Source organism: Stigmatopora nigra, chromosome 16 (assembly GCF_051989575.1).
Source record: "Stigmatopora nigra isolate UIUO_SnigA chromosome 16, RoL_Snig_1.1, whole genome shotgun sequence".
Classification (NCBI taxonomy): Eukaryota; Metazoa; Chordata; class Actinopteri; order Syngnathiformes; family Syngnathidae; genus Stigmatopora; species Stigmatopora nigra.
In genome coordinates, this window is record NC_135523.1 from 3,271,795 (window position 1) to 3,287,112 (window position 15,318).

Here is a 15,318-nt window from a genome sequence, read left to right on the forward strand (position 1 = left end):
CTTACTTATTAACTATCTATTTATGTCTAAAATGCTTTACCTTTTTCTGCATCCTCACCCTCTTGCTACTGTGACAACAACATTTTCCCAAATACAGGATGAATAAAGTTATCCAATCCAATAACACCCAAAGGTGATTTCTAATTTTGTTACAGTACACTATAATGTATTGTAACTTTGTCATACATAAATGTATGTATATACATATATACACATACATATACACATACATATATACATATACACATACATATACACATACATATATACATATACACATACATATACACATACATATATACATACACACACACACATAATTAAGGAATGAGTATTTTGTGTTCTATTCAATAACACACAACACTTCCCTTTCTTTTAACCTTTTAATCAGAAAATCCAAATACAGAAGCTTGCCTTCCAGCAAGAGTAGACAACCTATTTCCTTTATCAAAATAACAACTAGAACAAAAAAAAAGATGTGATGATCAACCAGCCTATTTAGTCAAATGCATTTTCTAAAAGGTTGCCTACCCCTGCCTTAAGCAAGTTGCTGCTACTCGACATGGCGATATGACTTAAAGCTTTACAAAAACAAAAGAAAAATGCGGAAAAAAAATATTTACATGGTCCGTCTGTGCAAACATTTAATTTTTTTACACTACTCTCCTAAAGTATTTGATGGATAGGCATGCATACATAAACTTTGGTGTGTTAACAAAACTACTTATTGGAGAAGCATTTACTATATGTACACGCTTTTTTGATTTGTTTTTAGTACATTTTACACAACATACAATACACTAATGCGTTTTTTCCCCCCCTTTAATTTCCCTCAAAAGCGGACAAACTTTGGCAAATAAGCAGACTTTTGTTATGGGTCAGTATATAGACCCCATTTCTATTGCCCTCCCCCCAAATATTGGCAGTTGAGACGCGTAAATTTTTCTGAGAAAATACTCGGTCTGTATACAAGGCATTTACAAGGGTGAATAAACATTGACGGATTAAATATGCTACACTTATCCAAAGCTCTGGTACGAAAAATAAAACAATCTGTACACCGTTTGTAATATAATACATCTGATTCTAACGTAGTATCTCCTTTCACACTGGCTCTACAATTTTACGCGGCTAAATACTAAATGAGGACAAACAGACTAAATGGGGAGAAAAGGCCAAATACGAGATTCAATTGGGGAATTGTGCTCGTAAAGTTAATTGTTTCTCCCGTCTTCTTGCTTCAAAAGCAATAGTCCACAAAATCTTTTATATGCTAACATCTTTTGACTATACCCACATTTTACAGAATTTGGGTATGAAACTGACCTATTAATTTTACACATTTGAAGTTCCTATCAGAGCTGTAACAGAGGCTGGAAATGCTCTGGGAAAATCAATGGCAATAAGATGTAAATGGAGCATCAGTGCTTATAATTATTATTATTTTTTTAATGTTTGCTGGTTCTGTTTATTAATTATTGCATTGCTAATAACTGATAACATCATCACAGCTAAATAATGCTTACATTCTGGCTATATTTGATGTGAAAATCTGGTAGGATGTGGTTAGCAAAGTTCTAGGGTTGAGGGTTCCATCCCATGTTGGTCCTCACTGTATAAAACTTGTGTGGGTTTTCTCCGGGTACTCCGGTTTCCTTCCACATGCCTAAAACATACATGGTAAGCTGCTAAAGTACTATGAATTGTGTGGACATAAATTGTTGTCCATCTCTTTGTGCCCTGTGATTGGCCAGCCACCGATTCAGGGTGTCCTCTGCCTGGTCCCCATAGTTGGTTGAGATAGGCTCCAGCACCCCCCTTGTGCGGATAAGCGTTTTGGAAAAATGTAAGAATGTAAAAATATGAGCTAGTTGCAATAGTATGTGTAAAGTTTCAGCTTCTTGAAATGAGGAAAATGATTTTTTGACCAATTTTTTGTAAAATGTCAACATCTATTACAGCTCTGATGTGACTATTTTGCACTTTTTGAAAGAAGAGAGATAGTTTGAAAAGCACGAAAGCCCACATTGCAAGTGAGTGAATCACTTCCAACTTGCACAGTAAAAGATGCCTTGCTCTACAAGAGGTTTTTTTTGGGGCAAGCGGTAGGGGGTTGGGGGGACGGCGGAGGGACTAAGACTGGAACTAGTCCTTAGCCGCCGAGGCTGTCGGTATGCAGGATTTCCCGCTGCTGCCGTTGTGGGACCTGTAGCTGGTGAAGCTGGGAGTGTGTATGGTGCGGATGCTCTTCCCACCCGGGCCCAAAGGGGAAAGAGGGGAAGGGGATTGGGAGGAGGAAGTGGAGGAAGAAGAGCAGGAGAAGGAGGAAGAGTGTGCTCGACCGTTGGGGGTCTGCGAGGAGAAGGAGAGAGCTTTAGCCGTGTGTTGCGAGGGGGGTTTGAGGGAACCGTTGCATAGGGAGGGGATGTGAGAGGAGGGTAGGGAAGCCGAGCGAGTGCCGTGGGGGTGCGGGTGAGGGTGAGGGAGGGAGGACTTGGAGGAGGACGGGTTAGTGGGATTAGCCACGTCTGAGCCGCCTTTAGTAGCACTAGGATAAAAAGCAGGGATTTTAGAGACGGGTATAGTGGGAGAAGTAGTTTTATGATCCCCGCCCACTCTTTTAGTACTTCCGTTAGCCTGTGAACAGAGATGCCAAAACACATACTGATTCAAAACATATAAAACAAGTAAGGCAAACAATAAAGACGTAAAAGTCTAAACAAAGAGAAAGAACAACAACAAAAAGTCAGGACTAATGACTATAGAGACACGACACAATGAAAACAATATGTCTACTGGGGATTAAGGTGAAGGAAGAAGTAGTAGGGGTGGGACTTATTCTTGCGTTCACCACAACGCAATGACACCTGTTTTTGAGACGCTTGAATACAAAGGTAAGGGATTATAGAAGGTATTTGTTGAATTTGAGGAAGCCATTGGTCAAAATCTGTTTTTAAAACCTGGAAATAAATCATTTGACCATTTACTATAATATAATTTTGCTGTTTTCTATGGATACTTTTGTCCCACCCCTACTGAACAGAGACATGTTACCGGGAAACAGGATGCATAGTTAGACAAAAAGGGACATCTCTTCAGCTTCCTTTGTTAGTCAGGAACATCAAGCCCAGCCAAGTGGCCGCAGGAGACGTTTCAGAAGATGTGTGGAAGGTTTTTTTGGGGGGGAAAAGTTAAGGGTTGTGTGTAAGGGGTGATAGAAGTGAGAGCAGGCAGGCTGGGGTAAAACGTAGGGCCGGCCGGCACTTATCTGCCACGACTGCTTGTGAGAAGACCAGGACGTGGTGGTGAGTGGAGTTTGAGATTTACACAGGAAAAGGAAACAGCTCTCAGTGAGGTTAAGAAGCAATCAAAGTAGTCGTTTCGGGTTGAGAAGGGGTGCGGGAGGTGTGAAATAGAAACATCCTGGAGGGAAAGGGGAATTGACGAGGGGGGCTTGGCAACACTGTTAGGAACTCAGCTGTGGTGGGAACTGCAGATGCGATGACAACTTTGCAGTTGGGTTCCGCTTTGCTATGTCTGCCATTGGTTCCAGTTATTATTATCTGTTTTTTTTTACATTTAGTCACCAACACAGTGAAAACCATGAGCAGTGTGGACATGCAAAAGCATCCAGTACAAGTGATGTTATGGGGGGTAACAGTCAAGAGTCATCATGCCTTTCCTGTCAAAGTCGAAAAACATCGATAGATCCACATTCCAAAAAAACTTTGGTACTTTTTCCCCCGCCCAACTTAATGTATAGACGTCTTCCTAAAAAATAAAAACCATTGTCCTCTACCCTTGTGTAGTAGGTAAGGCCCTACAGTAAAACTACCTGTCGGAACTGCCTTTGCGCGTCCTGTAGTTTTGGTTGTTTTCCTGCTTTGTCAGTAGTAGTAGTAGTCGACGACTGCCTGGACTTGGCGGACAAAGGGACGGGCATCCGACTAGTGGGGGAAGCGACACTGGTGTTCTGCAGGGGGACCCAAACGAAACAAAAACAAGAAATGAAACAAAAGAAGGGGAAAGGACAACACAACATAGGAAAAGTGAGTAACCAAGGTACTGATAGTGGTAAAAACCTTGATTGTTAAAACACCAGTGAAAGACCATGCACCAAATGTAGAACCTTTTATGACTAACGACACATGCAACCAGGACAAGAAGTGGTTTTGATTATTGATTGCCGAAAACATTACGGCAATGAAGGGGTTAGGTAGGTAGGTAGTCGACAAAGTGCCACCCCCAAATCATGTTCGGCATGATTGCTTTTGCCTTGTTTGCTGTTGGTATATTTTTGTTTTTTTTTAGAGAAGGAGAAAGCCAAGGTGGACTTTTTGGGGAGATTTTCCGTGGAGTGGATTAATGCTTTTGTCATTTGGGTAAGGTTGGAGTGAAGGTAGGTTTGGAAAGACAAAAGACCCAAAGCCTTGTGGAGCGGCAAGAGCTAGAGAGAAACCTGTTGGCTGGTGCTGAGGGCACTGGGGTTAGCCATGTTGGTGGTGGAGGTGCTGGTGCTGGGGATGACTACAGGTCGTGGGAGGAGTACTGGTTTAGTCTTCTTCTGGAAAGAACCTTTGCTGACTAGTTTAAGCGCTGATGCCTTGGAAGTCGGAAGCGAGGCGGTCCTCCTCAACCCAAGCCCTTCGGATACTTTCCCGTTTTCTCCCTTTTTCACCTCGGCGTAAACCGGCTCTTCAGTGGAGGCGGGTCCTATCTCGTTGATGGTGGTCTCCAGCTGCTTTATGGTCTGTTCTAGGCTATCCAATGTTTTGTAGGTGTTCTTACGGATCTCGTCTGTGCGGCAGACCGAGTCTGAATTCTGCCTTTTGAGCGGAGTCGGACTCTGAGTCTTGAGGGTATCCACAGAGGATTTTGAGCGCGAGACCTCGAACCTTTTGGCTTCTTTGTGCTGTTTCAAGGTTCCGTCTGATTCCTCCTCGTCCTCATACACAACAACCTGTAGTGTTTTCTTACCCGACTTGGTTCCTGTGCGAATAGCTTGGGTCAACGCCGCAAATTGTTTCTTGGGGAACTTGAACTTAAACTTCTTTTTGCCCTCCTGCCTGATGTCGCCATTGGACACTCCAGTATCCGCCAATTCCGAGATGGACGAAGCTGAGGACGACAGGCTGAGGTGGTCCCCTGCCACTTGAGATAGCGTAACTCTTTCCCCATCGGATTTAACCTGTTGCCCAATGCTCCTGTCCGTGTCCGATTCCTCGCTTTCCTCGTCGATTCGTTCCGCCGCTAGCATCCTGTCCAGCTCTTCTTCGCACTCAAAGACAGTGGAAAGGCGCTTGTACGCCGCACGGATATCCATAGGTTCATCGAAAATGATAATGACTGGTTTCTTGTTGAAGGCGTTGTCCAGAGGCATGTTTGGATCTGCCAGATTATTCCCCACGGTTACAGTCTGGACATTTCCTTTTTTAGCATTAACCAGTTCCTTGTACTCCCCACAGGAAAGGGCTTGAACCTTAGTGTTAGTAATCATGAAGGCAATGTTGTCTGGTGGAGGTGGTGCTTCTTCCCCTGGTAAATCAGGACTAAGACTCGCCTCTTCATTGGTGTCGTCAAAGTCCGATTTTGGTGGCTCAATCTCCTCGTTTGATAATTTTCTCCGCGGTGGTGGTAGAGGAGCGGCTTTTTTCGTTGATTCTCTAGCTACAGTTAATGGCACAGTTTCGGGATTCACATTATTTGTGGAAGAAACTGACTCCAAGACCAGCTGAGTCTTATTCTCCATGTGGATTCTGTTCAAGTTCTTCCCCTTTTCGATTTCTGCATTGGTTTTCAAGGACTCAGAGCGTTTTAGGGGCTTCTTAGGGAGTTTGAATACGGTCAGACCTGCAGGTTTGGGGGAAATAGGTGGTGGTGACTTAGGTGGTGGTGACTTGGGTGCTGGCAATTTGGGTGCAGGCGGTTTGGGTGCCGGCAACTTGGCTGGCCGCTGCTCCTGTTGCTGTTGTTGGCTTGGAGAATTGTCATTAACAGTGACATTTGACACCTGTGATGGAGACTGGGCAGGCTCCCGGTGTTCAGGAGATTCCTCCGTTCCAGAATGGGGCGCTTGCTCTTTTGGTATCTTTCCCGTCACGTAGTATATGACCTGCAAAGTTGGCATTTGATGTTAAAATGCCCAGAAGTGGTAACGGACTCAAATGGTATGGTAAAGACGGTCGGAAACATTGAAATGTGACAAAGGACGTACCCCTTGGCTTTGCCTGGCTGGAGCATTCCCATTTTCGTCTGTGTTTGGATCTTTTTCATCCCGAGTGGGCTCTGAGCTCTGCTATGACAATTTCGGGAATTATATCACGATGTACAACCTTTTCTACTGCGAATTAGAATGAGTATCTACCTTAAGAATCTCATTCATTAGACGTTTGTTTTCCATTCATGAACCATCTATGGATTAACTCTCTATACAGCCAGACTTGCATTCAGAACAGTGCTATACTTTACTTATAACTATATTAGAAGTTCAATTGAATATACATTAACAGTGAATTATTTGCAAGATATGTTTTGTGTTGGAAACATGATCCAAGTGATTATTGAAAAATAAAGTAAAGTAATGTAAGGAAGCTGAAGACGTTAAGCTGAGGAAAATTGAAGCAAAGACGGAAAAAGCGAGGCCACGCAAGAAAAGCATGCGAACTAAGCGGCACGGATCTATAGTGAACAAAGTCTGCAGTGATAGTTTTTTTTTTTTAATCAGAGCATATATTTTGTCTAATTTAGAAATGGTGATCAAATAAAGACGCAAATTTAGGGGAGGGCAGTGCAGTGATTTTTTGTTTATTTGGGAACTGCAAGGTAGGAAAACAGTGTCCATTTTTGGCATCCAGAGGATTCCTTTCATGCAGACTTAAACTTGACTGTTTTGAATGGCAAAATCCAAAGAGGGAAGAACGAGGAAGAAGCAGCAAGAGGCTCGGAGGTTAAAAATGTTGCTCAAACCCAAGCGAGTGTTACGAGGCGGTACGGGCAGCAGGCTGGCGGCGGTACACGGGGTTTAGGGGGCTTTTACCTTCTTGTCCGGTCTTAACTCTCTTATTTGTGCTTCCAAGTGAGAGGAGGAGTCCACCGTATTTGGCGGCCCTAATTCCTGAACTGTACACTTCTGGAAAACCTGGTGTACAAAGGTTGTAGGACAAGGAATTTGAGGCAAAATTGTATTCGTGATCAGCTGCCAGCGCCCCCTTGCATTTGCCACTTCTGAGGTGGAGAGGGAAATCACCCAAATGCCAACAGTGTGGAAATCAAATAGCAAAAAAAGTCAAATCACCCAAGAAAAGAGAGGAGAATGGATGTGTGCTTTTGTTCATGTAAGAGTGTGTGTCGAACCTGGAGTTCCGCCATGATCCTGTCGCTATCGTCCTCCTCGTCCTCCCCCCTGGCAATGATGGGAGGAGTGGTGGTGGGCTTTGTGGGTTCTGGTGGGGTGCTTTTGTTGGGCTTGATTTGAGCAGCAGGAAGCGGTCCATCCTCTTCCCCTTCCTGGAATAAAATTAATTGGGGGACGTATTTGTTACTCTAAAGAATTTTACATTCATGACTTAGATATTTGAAAAGTACTCACTAACCAAATTGAAGTTCACAGAAAAATGTTCTTGTAGTTGTTGTTTTCAAGAGAAAATGATTACTGTATTTTCACGACTATAAGGCACACTTAGAAGTCTTACATTTTGTCCAAAATAGACAGGGCGTCTTATAATCCAGTGCGCCTTATATATGGAGAAAAAAATTAAAATGTGTCATTCATTGAGGGTGCGCCTTATAGTCATGAAAATACTGTATTTACTATCCCAAATCAGTATTTGTATTTAATGTTAATTTCAAAGTCATTACTTGGACCTGGATTGTACTTGCACTCTTGTAAGGACAGAGTGAGAGGACTCCTCCATTTCAATGAGATTTTTAAAAGATTGACCTGTGAATCCTTCCTGCTGGTGTAGACCATCTCGCCAGACCGCGTGGTGGTCATGCCAGAGGCGGAATTGCTGAAGGTCTTCCTCGGAGGTGGCGGTGGCGGGGACTTGGTGGCCTTTTCGGATATGAGCTTGTTAAATGTGTCAGGAGAGGCGGGTTTGGAGATGGTCTTGGAGGGTTTTTCGGCTACTGGTTTAGCAGGTTTTTCCATCCCTGGCTTTGGAAGTTTTTCTGGAACCCTCTTGGTTGGTTTATCCAACTGAGAATCAGGCTCTAAAGGGGACAGAAATGTGTTATTTCATTGAAATCCCACCATTGCATGACTATTGTATTGTCAGAGTATATTTAGTAGACCTGTTGGGGACTCCAATGGTGTTTTTGTTTGCTCTCTGGCGGCAGCAGATGTCAGTGATGGTTTACTTTCCACCTCTGGACTGGGAAGGCCTTTGGTCATGTTAGCCTCAGCCTCTTGGAGAATTTTTTCAAACTCTTTTTCATCGTACTGACCCATGTTCTGCCTCCTCTCCTCCCACTCCTTCTCAGCTGCCTATGGTGAAGAAAAAACATGTGGAGAACATTTACGGTCAATGGGCAGAAAGACAACCAGTGTACCAGTGTGAGCGACATCATCATTGCTTGCTATGGGCACACCAAATAGAGTTATCATTGGATTTGACAACGTACCTCTATGGACATAGCTCTGTTCTTGCATTTGTCTTTACTATGTTGCAGCTCCTCGATGACCAGATTCTGGCCGGTGGAGCCGTTCCCTTGATGCACAGGGCTGCCACGAGTCTTCTTAGCTGGCTCGGCGGGAGTCGTCCTAGGCGACTCTCGGCCTTGAACCTTGCTCAAGGCGTTGAAGTGAGTGTGGCTGGGTGTAAGAGGCGGACTGTTCTGAGCGATAGACAAGCTGGCGGACTGCTGGCACGGCCGCAATGCAACTGGGGAGCTCTGGATTTGATGGATAACCACCGGAGATGGGGGCTTAGTTTCGGATTTCATGCTAGAGCTCTGGGAGTCCGGTGGGGCCGCTGTGGAGATTGACGCTGGTGTGGTCTCCAGTGGAGATGGGCTGTTATAAGACGGATCCACCGCTCTCGGAGGACCTTCACTTGCAGATCTGCCATTATGAAAATGACTGGTAAGGGGAAGCATGTGGTGTGATGTCTTAAAAATATGGACTGTACACCTCACCTTCTTAGACTGCTCAGCATATCTGTCAGGCTTTTCACCCTTTTCAGCATACTGTCCAGTTTGTGGGGCTCCTCCTTGAGAAACTTGACGGCCTCCACTTCTACGCGGAGGACGGCACGCATTCGGGTTTGGAGGGCTGGAAATTCTCCTGGGTAAACAGCAACAAAAGATTCCATACACAAATTTGTGGAGTGACCACAAGACAGACTTCATTTTTAATCCCAAGTGATTTGTGAAAGCCTTTATCTGTCAGTTGGTATTAAAAAGGAGGACGAGGTCCACTAAATTAAACTAAACACTATCATTAATGAGTTGACTCTTTGCATTATAGTCATTTGAGGGTACCTTTAAGTCCCGCAAGAGACTCCCCAACTTTCCTTAGAGTCACCGCCCCCTCTTCTACATCCTTGAGGGTTACCGCTCGATGATTGCCTGTCGAGTCCTTCTGTAGAGCCCCGACATACTGCTCCAGATCCCTAAAACAGATATTATTTGGATAATAAGCAGTCAAATACATATGTTGACACATCATCTCTTCTGTTTACAGCACGGGTGTGCCAAAGCAGACCGGTTCGGACACCTATAGTTTACAGAGTGACAAAAACAAGTGTCACCAATTAGCGTTGTACTTTTCCGACTGCTTCAACCTGTTTTGCATTGGGAGCTTGCCTTGAAAACCACAAAATATTGCACACCGACATCCAAATTGCTAACATAGTGTTCCCTATACGTTATATCTAAGCAGCTTTTCTAGAGAATAGCCAAAGAATGGCTGCCTTCATAGTGTAGTGGCGATAACGTTTTGTGCTGAACTGAACAGAACCCCTGTACTCCTTAAATTTGAGGTAGACATACTAAGCAGTACCCCACTATGCTTTGGAATGGATTCAATTATCTTAGGCAAGATAACACAAGCAGAAAGAGAATCTCCTGGAGTTAAACATCCCTTGCCTGTACAAACCTGTGTACTGCATGCAATGCGAGTATTGCCTCGACTTGACGTTAATCAGGCCGTGAAAAAACATTTTGACATTGATGGGCGTGTGCTTAAAGTTACAAGTTGCTTTCTTGAAAGTATTGAAAACAGGTGTTGCCCTCACCCAAGTTGTGTGAGTACACGTTCCTCCAATCCCAAGTACTTTTGTCGGTCCTCTTCCACCAGAACTCTTTGCTTCTGGACAGGGTCATCCAGACGTCGCACGGCTTCCGCTAACTTGGCGCCGATTTCCTGCTCGGCTCGCTTTAGCTGGACTCGTAGGACTTCCTGGTTCTGGAGCTGATATTAGGAGATAAAGACGGGTGGTCTTTTGTTGGGTTTTTTTTGGAAGAGTGGATCCAAAATAGCTCATTACCTGCAGCTGTTTCATCTGATGCAGTTGCATCCTGAGGTCAGACACATTCTTCCTGAACTGCAGGAGGTTGGCTTTGAGAGGAATCTGGTTTTGCTTATCTTGTGGTGCCACCACCGCAGTGGAAGGGTTGCATTTCGTCCCTAAAATTGGCGAGCTGCCTGAAACCGAGAAAAGTCACATTATTAACAAAACAAAGAACCAATGATACTTTATGTTTAACCTGCCATTTAAAATTTGGATGACTTTTTCAACTCCAGCCACCTAATAGTTTGACCTTCTACTATCATGCAGTTTCTACCAAATAGCATAAATGACTCTCTTCTTTTGGCACTTGGACTAAAAACTATGAATATTTTTTGCACTGTAAAAAATCAGCAGTAGTTTTCATCACATATCCAAAATGTTACATTGTTAAAACAGTTAAAATGTTTCATAGCTTGAAATTCAGCCAGGCAGCATTACATGATATTATTAAATGGCAATTATTATGGAATGTAATAAAAAGTTAGAAAGTAGCCAATTTTGATAGAAAAATGCAATTCCCATCTACTAATGAACCAATTCATTTTTGGTTCTTGAATAAAAAGTCAAAACTGGCTAAGTAAACGCAGTATTTTGGCTTGCTTTGCAATCTCAAAACATAATCATAACATTGCAACCCAGAAGCTGCAAACAAAATGATTTTGCAATCCAAATGTGTCACAACAATATGGTATTCATTAAAAAAAACAACAACACAAATGAGCACCATAAAACAATGTTATCTCCGTTCCCAGAGGCACCACAAGTCATTCAGGGAGTTCATTCAGAATGTCAATCTTTGTTCTTTAGGAGAATAAAAGTATGTCTCAACCATGCTAAAAATCATCAATGACGGCCACTTATCTCCCGAGCTGACTGACAGCTGCCCTGACTTGAAGTGCAGGTTCTATTCTACCCAAGTGTCATGCAAAGTTCAGCTGCAGTTTAAGCAAGTGTAAGCATTGCTTTGCTGTCTCACAGGTGACACGACCATTGCAGATTAAACAGGCCTTGACTTGAGCTATGTTGTCAAGTCACATCATCACGATTACCTCAGATTATGTGACCATTTTAAGCCCCACACCAATTTATTTCAAATCCACTTCAAACTCCTGACAGCCTTGGCACACATTCGACTTCATGACATTCTGAGTTTAGATAATGTCTCACAGTAGAAAAGTTTAGCTACTACTGTATTTTCACGACTATAAGGCACACTTAAAAGTCTTAAATTTTCTACAAAATAGACAGGGCGTCTTATAATCCAGTGTGCTTTATATATGGAAAAAAAAATGAAAATGTGTCATTCATTGAGGGTGCGCCTTATAGTGCAGTGCGCCTTATAATGTGGGGTGCCTTATAGTCGTGAAAATATGGTAATTATTTTGCTGATTGAGTTTTGAGCCAGATTTATTTAATAAGGGACAGCACATATTAATGAACATATTTATATTCATGTTAAAGAACATATATATGTAAATATGGAAGATTGTAGCCAAGGGCTAAATTCCATCTTTAGTCCCTTATGTATAATGAAGATAAACAATGACAAATATTAGACATAGTTTTAGACAGTATTGTAATGGTAATTTTGTTTGTCCAATAGCCAGGCTTTAAAATGATTGGCCAAGAGATTCATGTTAAATCGAAGTGAAGGTGCTTTGGCTGAATGGGAACTACACAGTCACCTCTAGAGCCAGCCATTGATAATGTATTGTAATTTTTTTGGTGCAAATAATACCATATCCATGATAGCAATCTAAGGTGAGTACTCACAGCAAAGTTTGTGAATCTCTGAATGTAAATAAGCCTTAAAATACAATATAAAAATGCAATATAACTTGACTATACTCACTTGAACTGTGCGCACTGTGGGCTGGAGACGACGTCTTGGAAGGTCGCTCACTGCAGCCAGAAATAAACATCCGTTAGCAAGCTGATAAACAGGCAAGAATTGCAGTTCATTCAGGTTATATAGTTAGTGACATAACCAAAGACGATGGGAATAGTCAGACAAACGGATGATGTTAATGATGTGATCTTTTAGAACTATGTGACAGGCAAAAGTCAATACAAGGACGAGTTGGAAATTAGAGAGATACAACCTGTTTAAATGTCAAATCTTTTTGTATTCTGAGTTGTAGTTGCCCTTAAAAATGGAGATTGATATTTGGAAAGCCTTTTGATTTGCACCTTTCTGACTCCTGTATTCTAACGGTCTTACCTGAGAGCCTCCTTGGTGCCACTACTGTCTGGCCCCTTTAAAAGTGCATGCTGAACAAGACCAGTCAAGCTGGCAATCTGTTGCTCCATTGCCTTCATGCGCTCTCTGCAGAAAACATCAAAAAATTCTACTTTCAGCGCTAGAGGCTGAGACACGTTGGCGGGAATATTATCATAATTCTAGTCTGTAGCGAGACAGACGGCCTACAGACTTGTTGGCCGAGTTCTTCAAGTTTTTTTGTGTGTGACAACAAGACGCCAGTTTATCATCTCTGGTTCAAAGTCTAAAACTGTGAGCAAACATTGTGTTTATTTGGAAACTTAAGAGTAATACTTTTCCAATCTTTTTTAAGACTCCTTTGGTATTTGTCACTGTTTGGTCATACAGGCGGTCCAGACCAATGTGTTGAACTGATTAGTTATTACAGCTCCCCCATGGTTTTGTTGTTTTTAGTTTCCTAGCAAAGTAACGTTAGTAACCCCCTGAAAGGGTATGAAAACTTTCAATGAGCTTCTCATATTTATCCTGCCGGATTTATCTTGAAAATAATCAGGACAGAGATTGTGAAAACAATGGCCCTAAAGTGAAACTACTCTAATCTTCACGTTAGAGTGGTAAAAAATAATAGAGCAATCTCGCACTCTGTCTTGTGTCAATATCCAACGGAAGCCGACCATACTTTTAAATTCAAGTCTATTTCAAATCATCTCTGAGGAGTAAGTCAGAGTTTTACACTTTTAGAATTGAGTTTCTTTCAAATGGAGGGAATAGACTGAGAGTTTCTGTAATAAAACCTTAAAAAACTACTCTTTACTGCTGGTTTCTGTGCTCAGAGAAGGGATTAGAAATGTTGGTTAGCTTGAAACAGGGATGCAGAGTTGGTTAGTTCATGCTATGATGCCATATTTTCATTCCAATTCTCTCCATTTTAAACTTTACCGTGTGTGAACGTCGTTGGCAGCAGGAACGGTCCCTGGAGGGTGACCTTGAAGATCTGAAGGCGCCACATTGTTCCTTGGTTTGGTCCCCGTGGCATCGTCTTTCCGGAAGGACTGGCGTAGGGACGAGCTCCTTTCAATGGGAACGCCACCGTGGATGTCAACCAGACGCATGTCGCCCATTCGGTGAGGGGATGGCGGAGGGGTTTTGGAGCCTAGTGTTGGAAGTTGGCTATTTCTTGACTTCTGCCTGTAGAGGGAAGGGTGGTCCACTGAGTCTGTGGGGCTAGGCCCGCTGTAAGAACCAGTGGAGCGAATAGATGCTCGGTGGAAGGCATGTTCGGGACCATCGTGGCCAGGACTGTGGTGCACTCCGTGGGCCATGCGTCCTTCCTGGAGAAGGTATGGGTCGGCGTATATGCCTTCGTTCCCCCTGGTCAGATTATGACCTTTCCCGCTGGTGTCCCCGTCGGGTTTGACGTCCCGTCTTTCCAGGATGGCGCTGGGACAGGGCGAATTGGAGCGAGCCGGGGAGTTGGCGGTGGATAGGCGCTCTCTGGGCACGGAGCCGTTACCGGGAAGAGAGCCCTGCCGTGGACCGAAGGGAATTCGGGAAGGAGAATGCGGGGAAGGGGGGATGGCCGCCTGCAAGGGGTGGTGTGCCGGTGGGCCCATAGGAGGCTGCCTTAGGGGATTCGCCATTTCATTGTGCATCTGGAGAAGAAAGAGTGAAAATTCAGAGTCATTTTTCTGTACCACTTCATCAACACTAGACTAGCCAATCACAAAACACATATCAATTCATTTCAATTAGTAAAGGATAGATTTTTTTTGCTATTAAATTAATAAAGGCATTTTTTTGGTTGATATTTTGCCCAATCTTGCTCTGAAAATCTGACCATAAGGACAAATGAAGAAAATAGACTGATCTCTGTGAAATGTGTTTTGTATGGGTAAACCACCTGAAAACTATAAACATTGGACTTCTGCCAAACTAGTACTTTGCATGTGCCTACAGTCCACCAAACCGGTTTACACATTGTTAGAGCATTTTTCTTCTTCCAGCTCAGTAAATAACCCAGCAAAATTTTAAGTATAGGCAGAAGTCATGTGTTAAAGTTCCCAACTTATTCCCCATTGACACTCTACACTGTATAAATCCTACATTTCTGGAAACTGCACTTGAAACAAAAACATTAGCCGAGCTCATTTTTACACTGTTGCCTTTTACAACAAAAGCACAGGCATCAGCACATTTTCCAGACAAGTTGGCAGAGCGCCGACTGACAGGGTACACACTCGCTCGTACCCACGAATCGCGGCAGAGTAATAGCGCCACATTTTGATAGGTTAATCTGCGACAAAAACATTTCAGCAGTCAGCTAATCTGGGGCCGTGGTTTTGAGGTGAGATAACCTAACATTGTGCTTGGGCTGGTAAAATAAGAAAGGGAATTAAAAGGCAACTTGAGCAGATTGGGACATGCCTGGAAAATAAAAACTTTCCAGGAAATACTTGTAAAAATAAAACAGACTTTTAACAGTAACTAGTAAATGTATTCAATCTGTACTTGAAATTGTTGCATATCGATGAGATTGCATGGAGGGGTGTTGCCGTGCAAAATCAACACTCTTCCTGTCAAACAAAC

At 43.0% G+C, this 15,318-nt stretch overlaps 1 protein-coding gene across 1 annotated transcript in view; it reads right to left on the bottom strand.

The window, feature by feature from the left end:
• Positions 1 to 2,102: 2,102 nt before the first annotated feature.
• kiaa1217 (KIAA1217 ortholog) overlaps positions 2,103 to 15,318 on the bottom strand; it is a 47,635-nt gene continuing 34,419 nt past the window's right edge. The window contains exons 6-21 of the mRNA XM_077735758.1: positions 13,672 to 14,384; positions 12,733 to 12,837; positions 12,364 to 12,413; positions 10,488 to 10,645; positions 10,236 to 10,411; positions 9,481 to 9,611; positions 9,136 to 9,283; positions 8,623 to 9,061; positions 8,293 to 8,485; positions 7,940 to 8,211; positions 7,354 to 7,506; positions 7,037 to 7,138; positions 6,215 to 6,292; positions 4,460 to 6,112; positions 3,836 to 3,973; positions 2,103 to 2,637 (exon numbers count right to left, since the gene is read on the bottom strand). Of these exons, the coding sequence (XP_077591884.1) occupies positions 2,146 to 2,637; positions 3,836 to 3,973; positions 4,460 to 6,112; positions 6,215 to 6,292; positions 7,037 to 7,138; positions 7,354 to 7,506; positions 7,940 to 8,211; positions 8,293 to 8,485; positions 8,623 to 9,061; positions 9,136 to 9,283; positions 9,481 to 9,611; positions 10,236 to 10,411; positions 10,488 to 10,645; positions 12,364 to 12,413; positions 12,733 to 12,837; positions 13,672 to 14,384 (5,001 nt within the window). The 3' untranslated portion in view covers positions 2,103 to 2,145. The remainder of the gene's footprint in view (positions 2,638 to 3,835; positions 3,974 to 4,459; positions 6,113 to 6,214; positions 6,293 to 7,036; positions 7,139 to 7,353; positions 7,507 to 7,939; positions 8,212 to 8,292; positions 8,486 to 8,622; positions 9,062 to 9,135; positions 9,284 to 9,480; positions 9,612 to 10,235; positions 10,412 to 10,487; positions 10,646 to 12,363; positions 12,414 to 12,732; positions 12,838 to 13,671; positions 14,385 to 15,318) is intronic.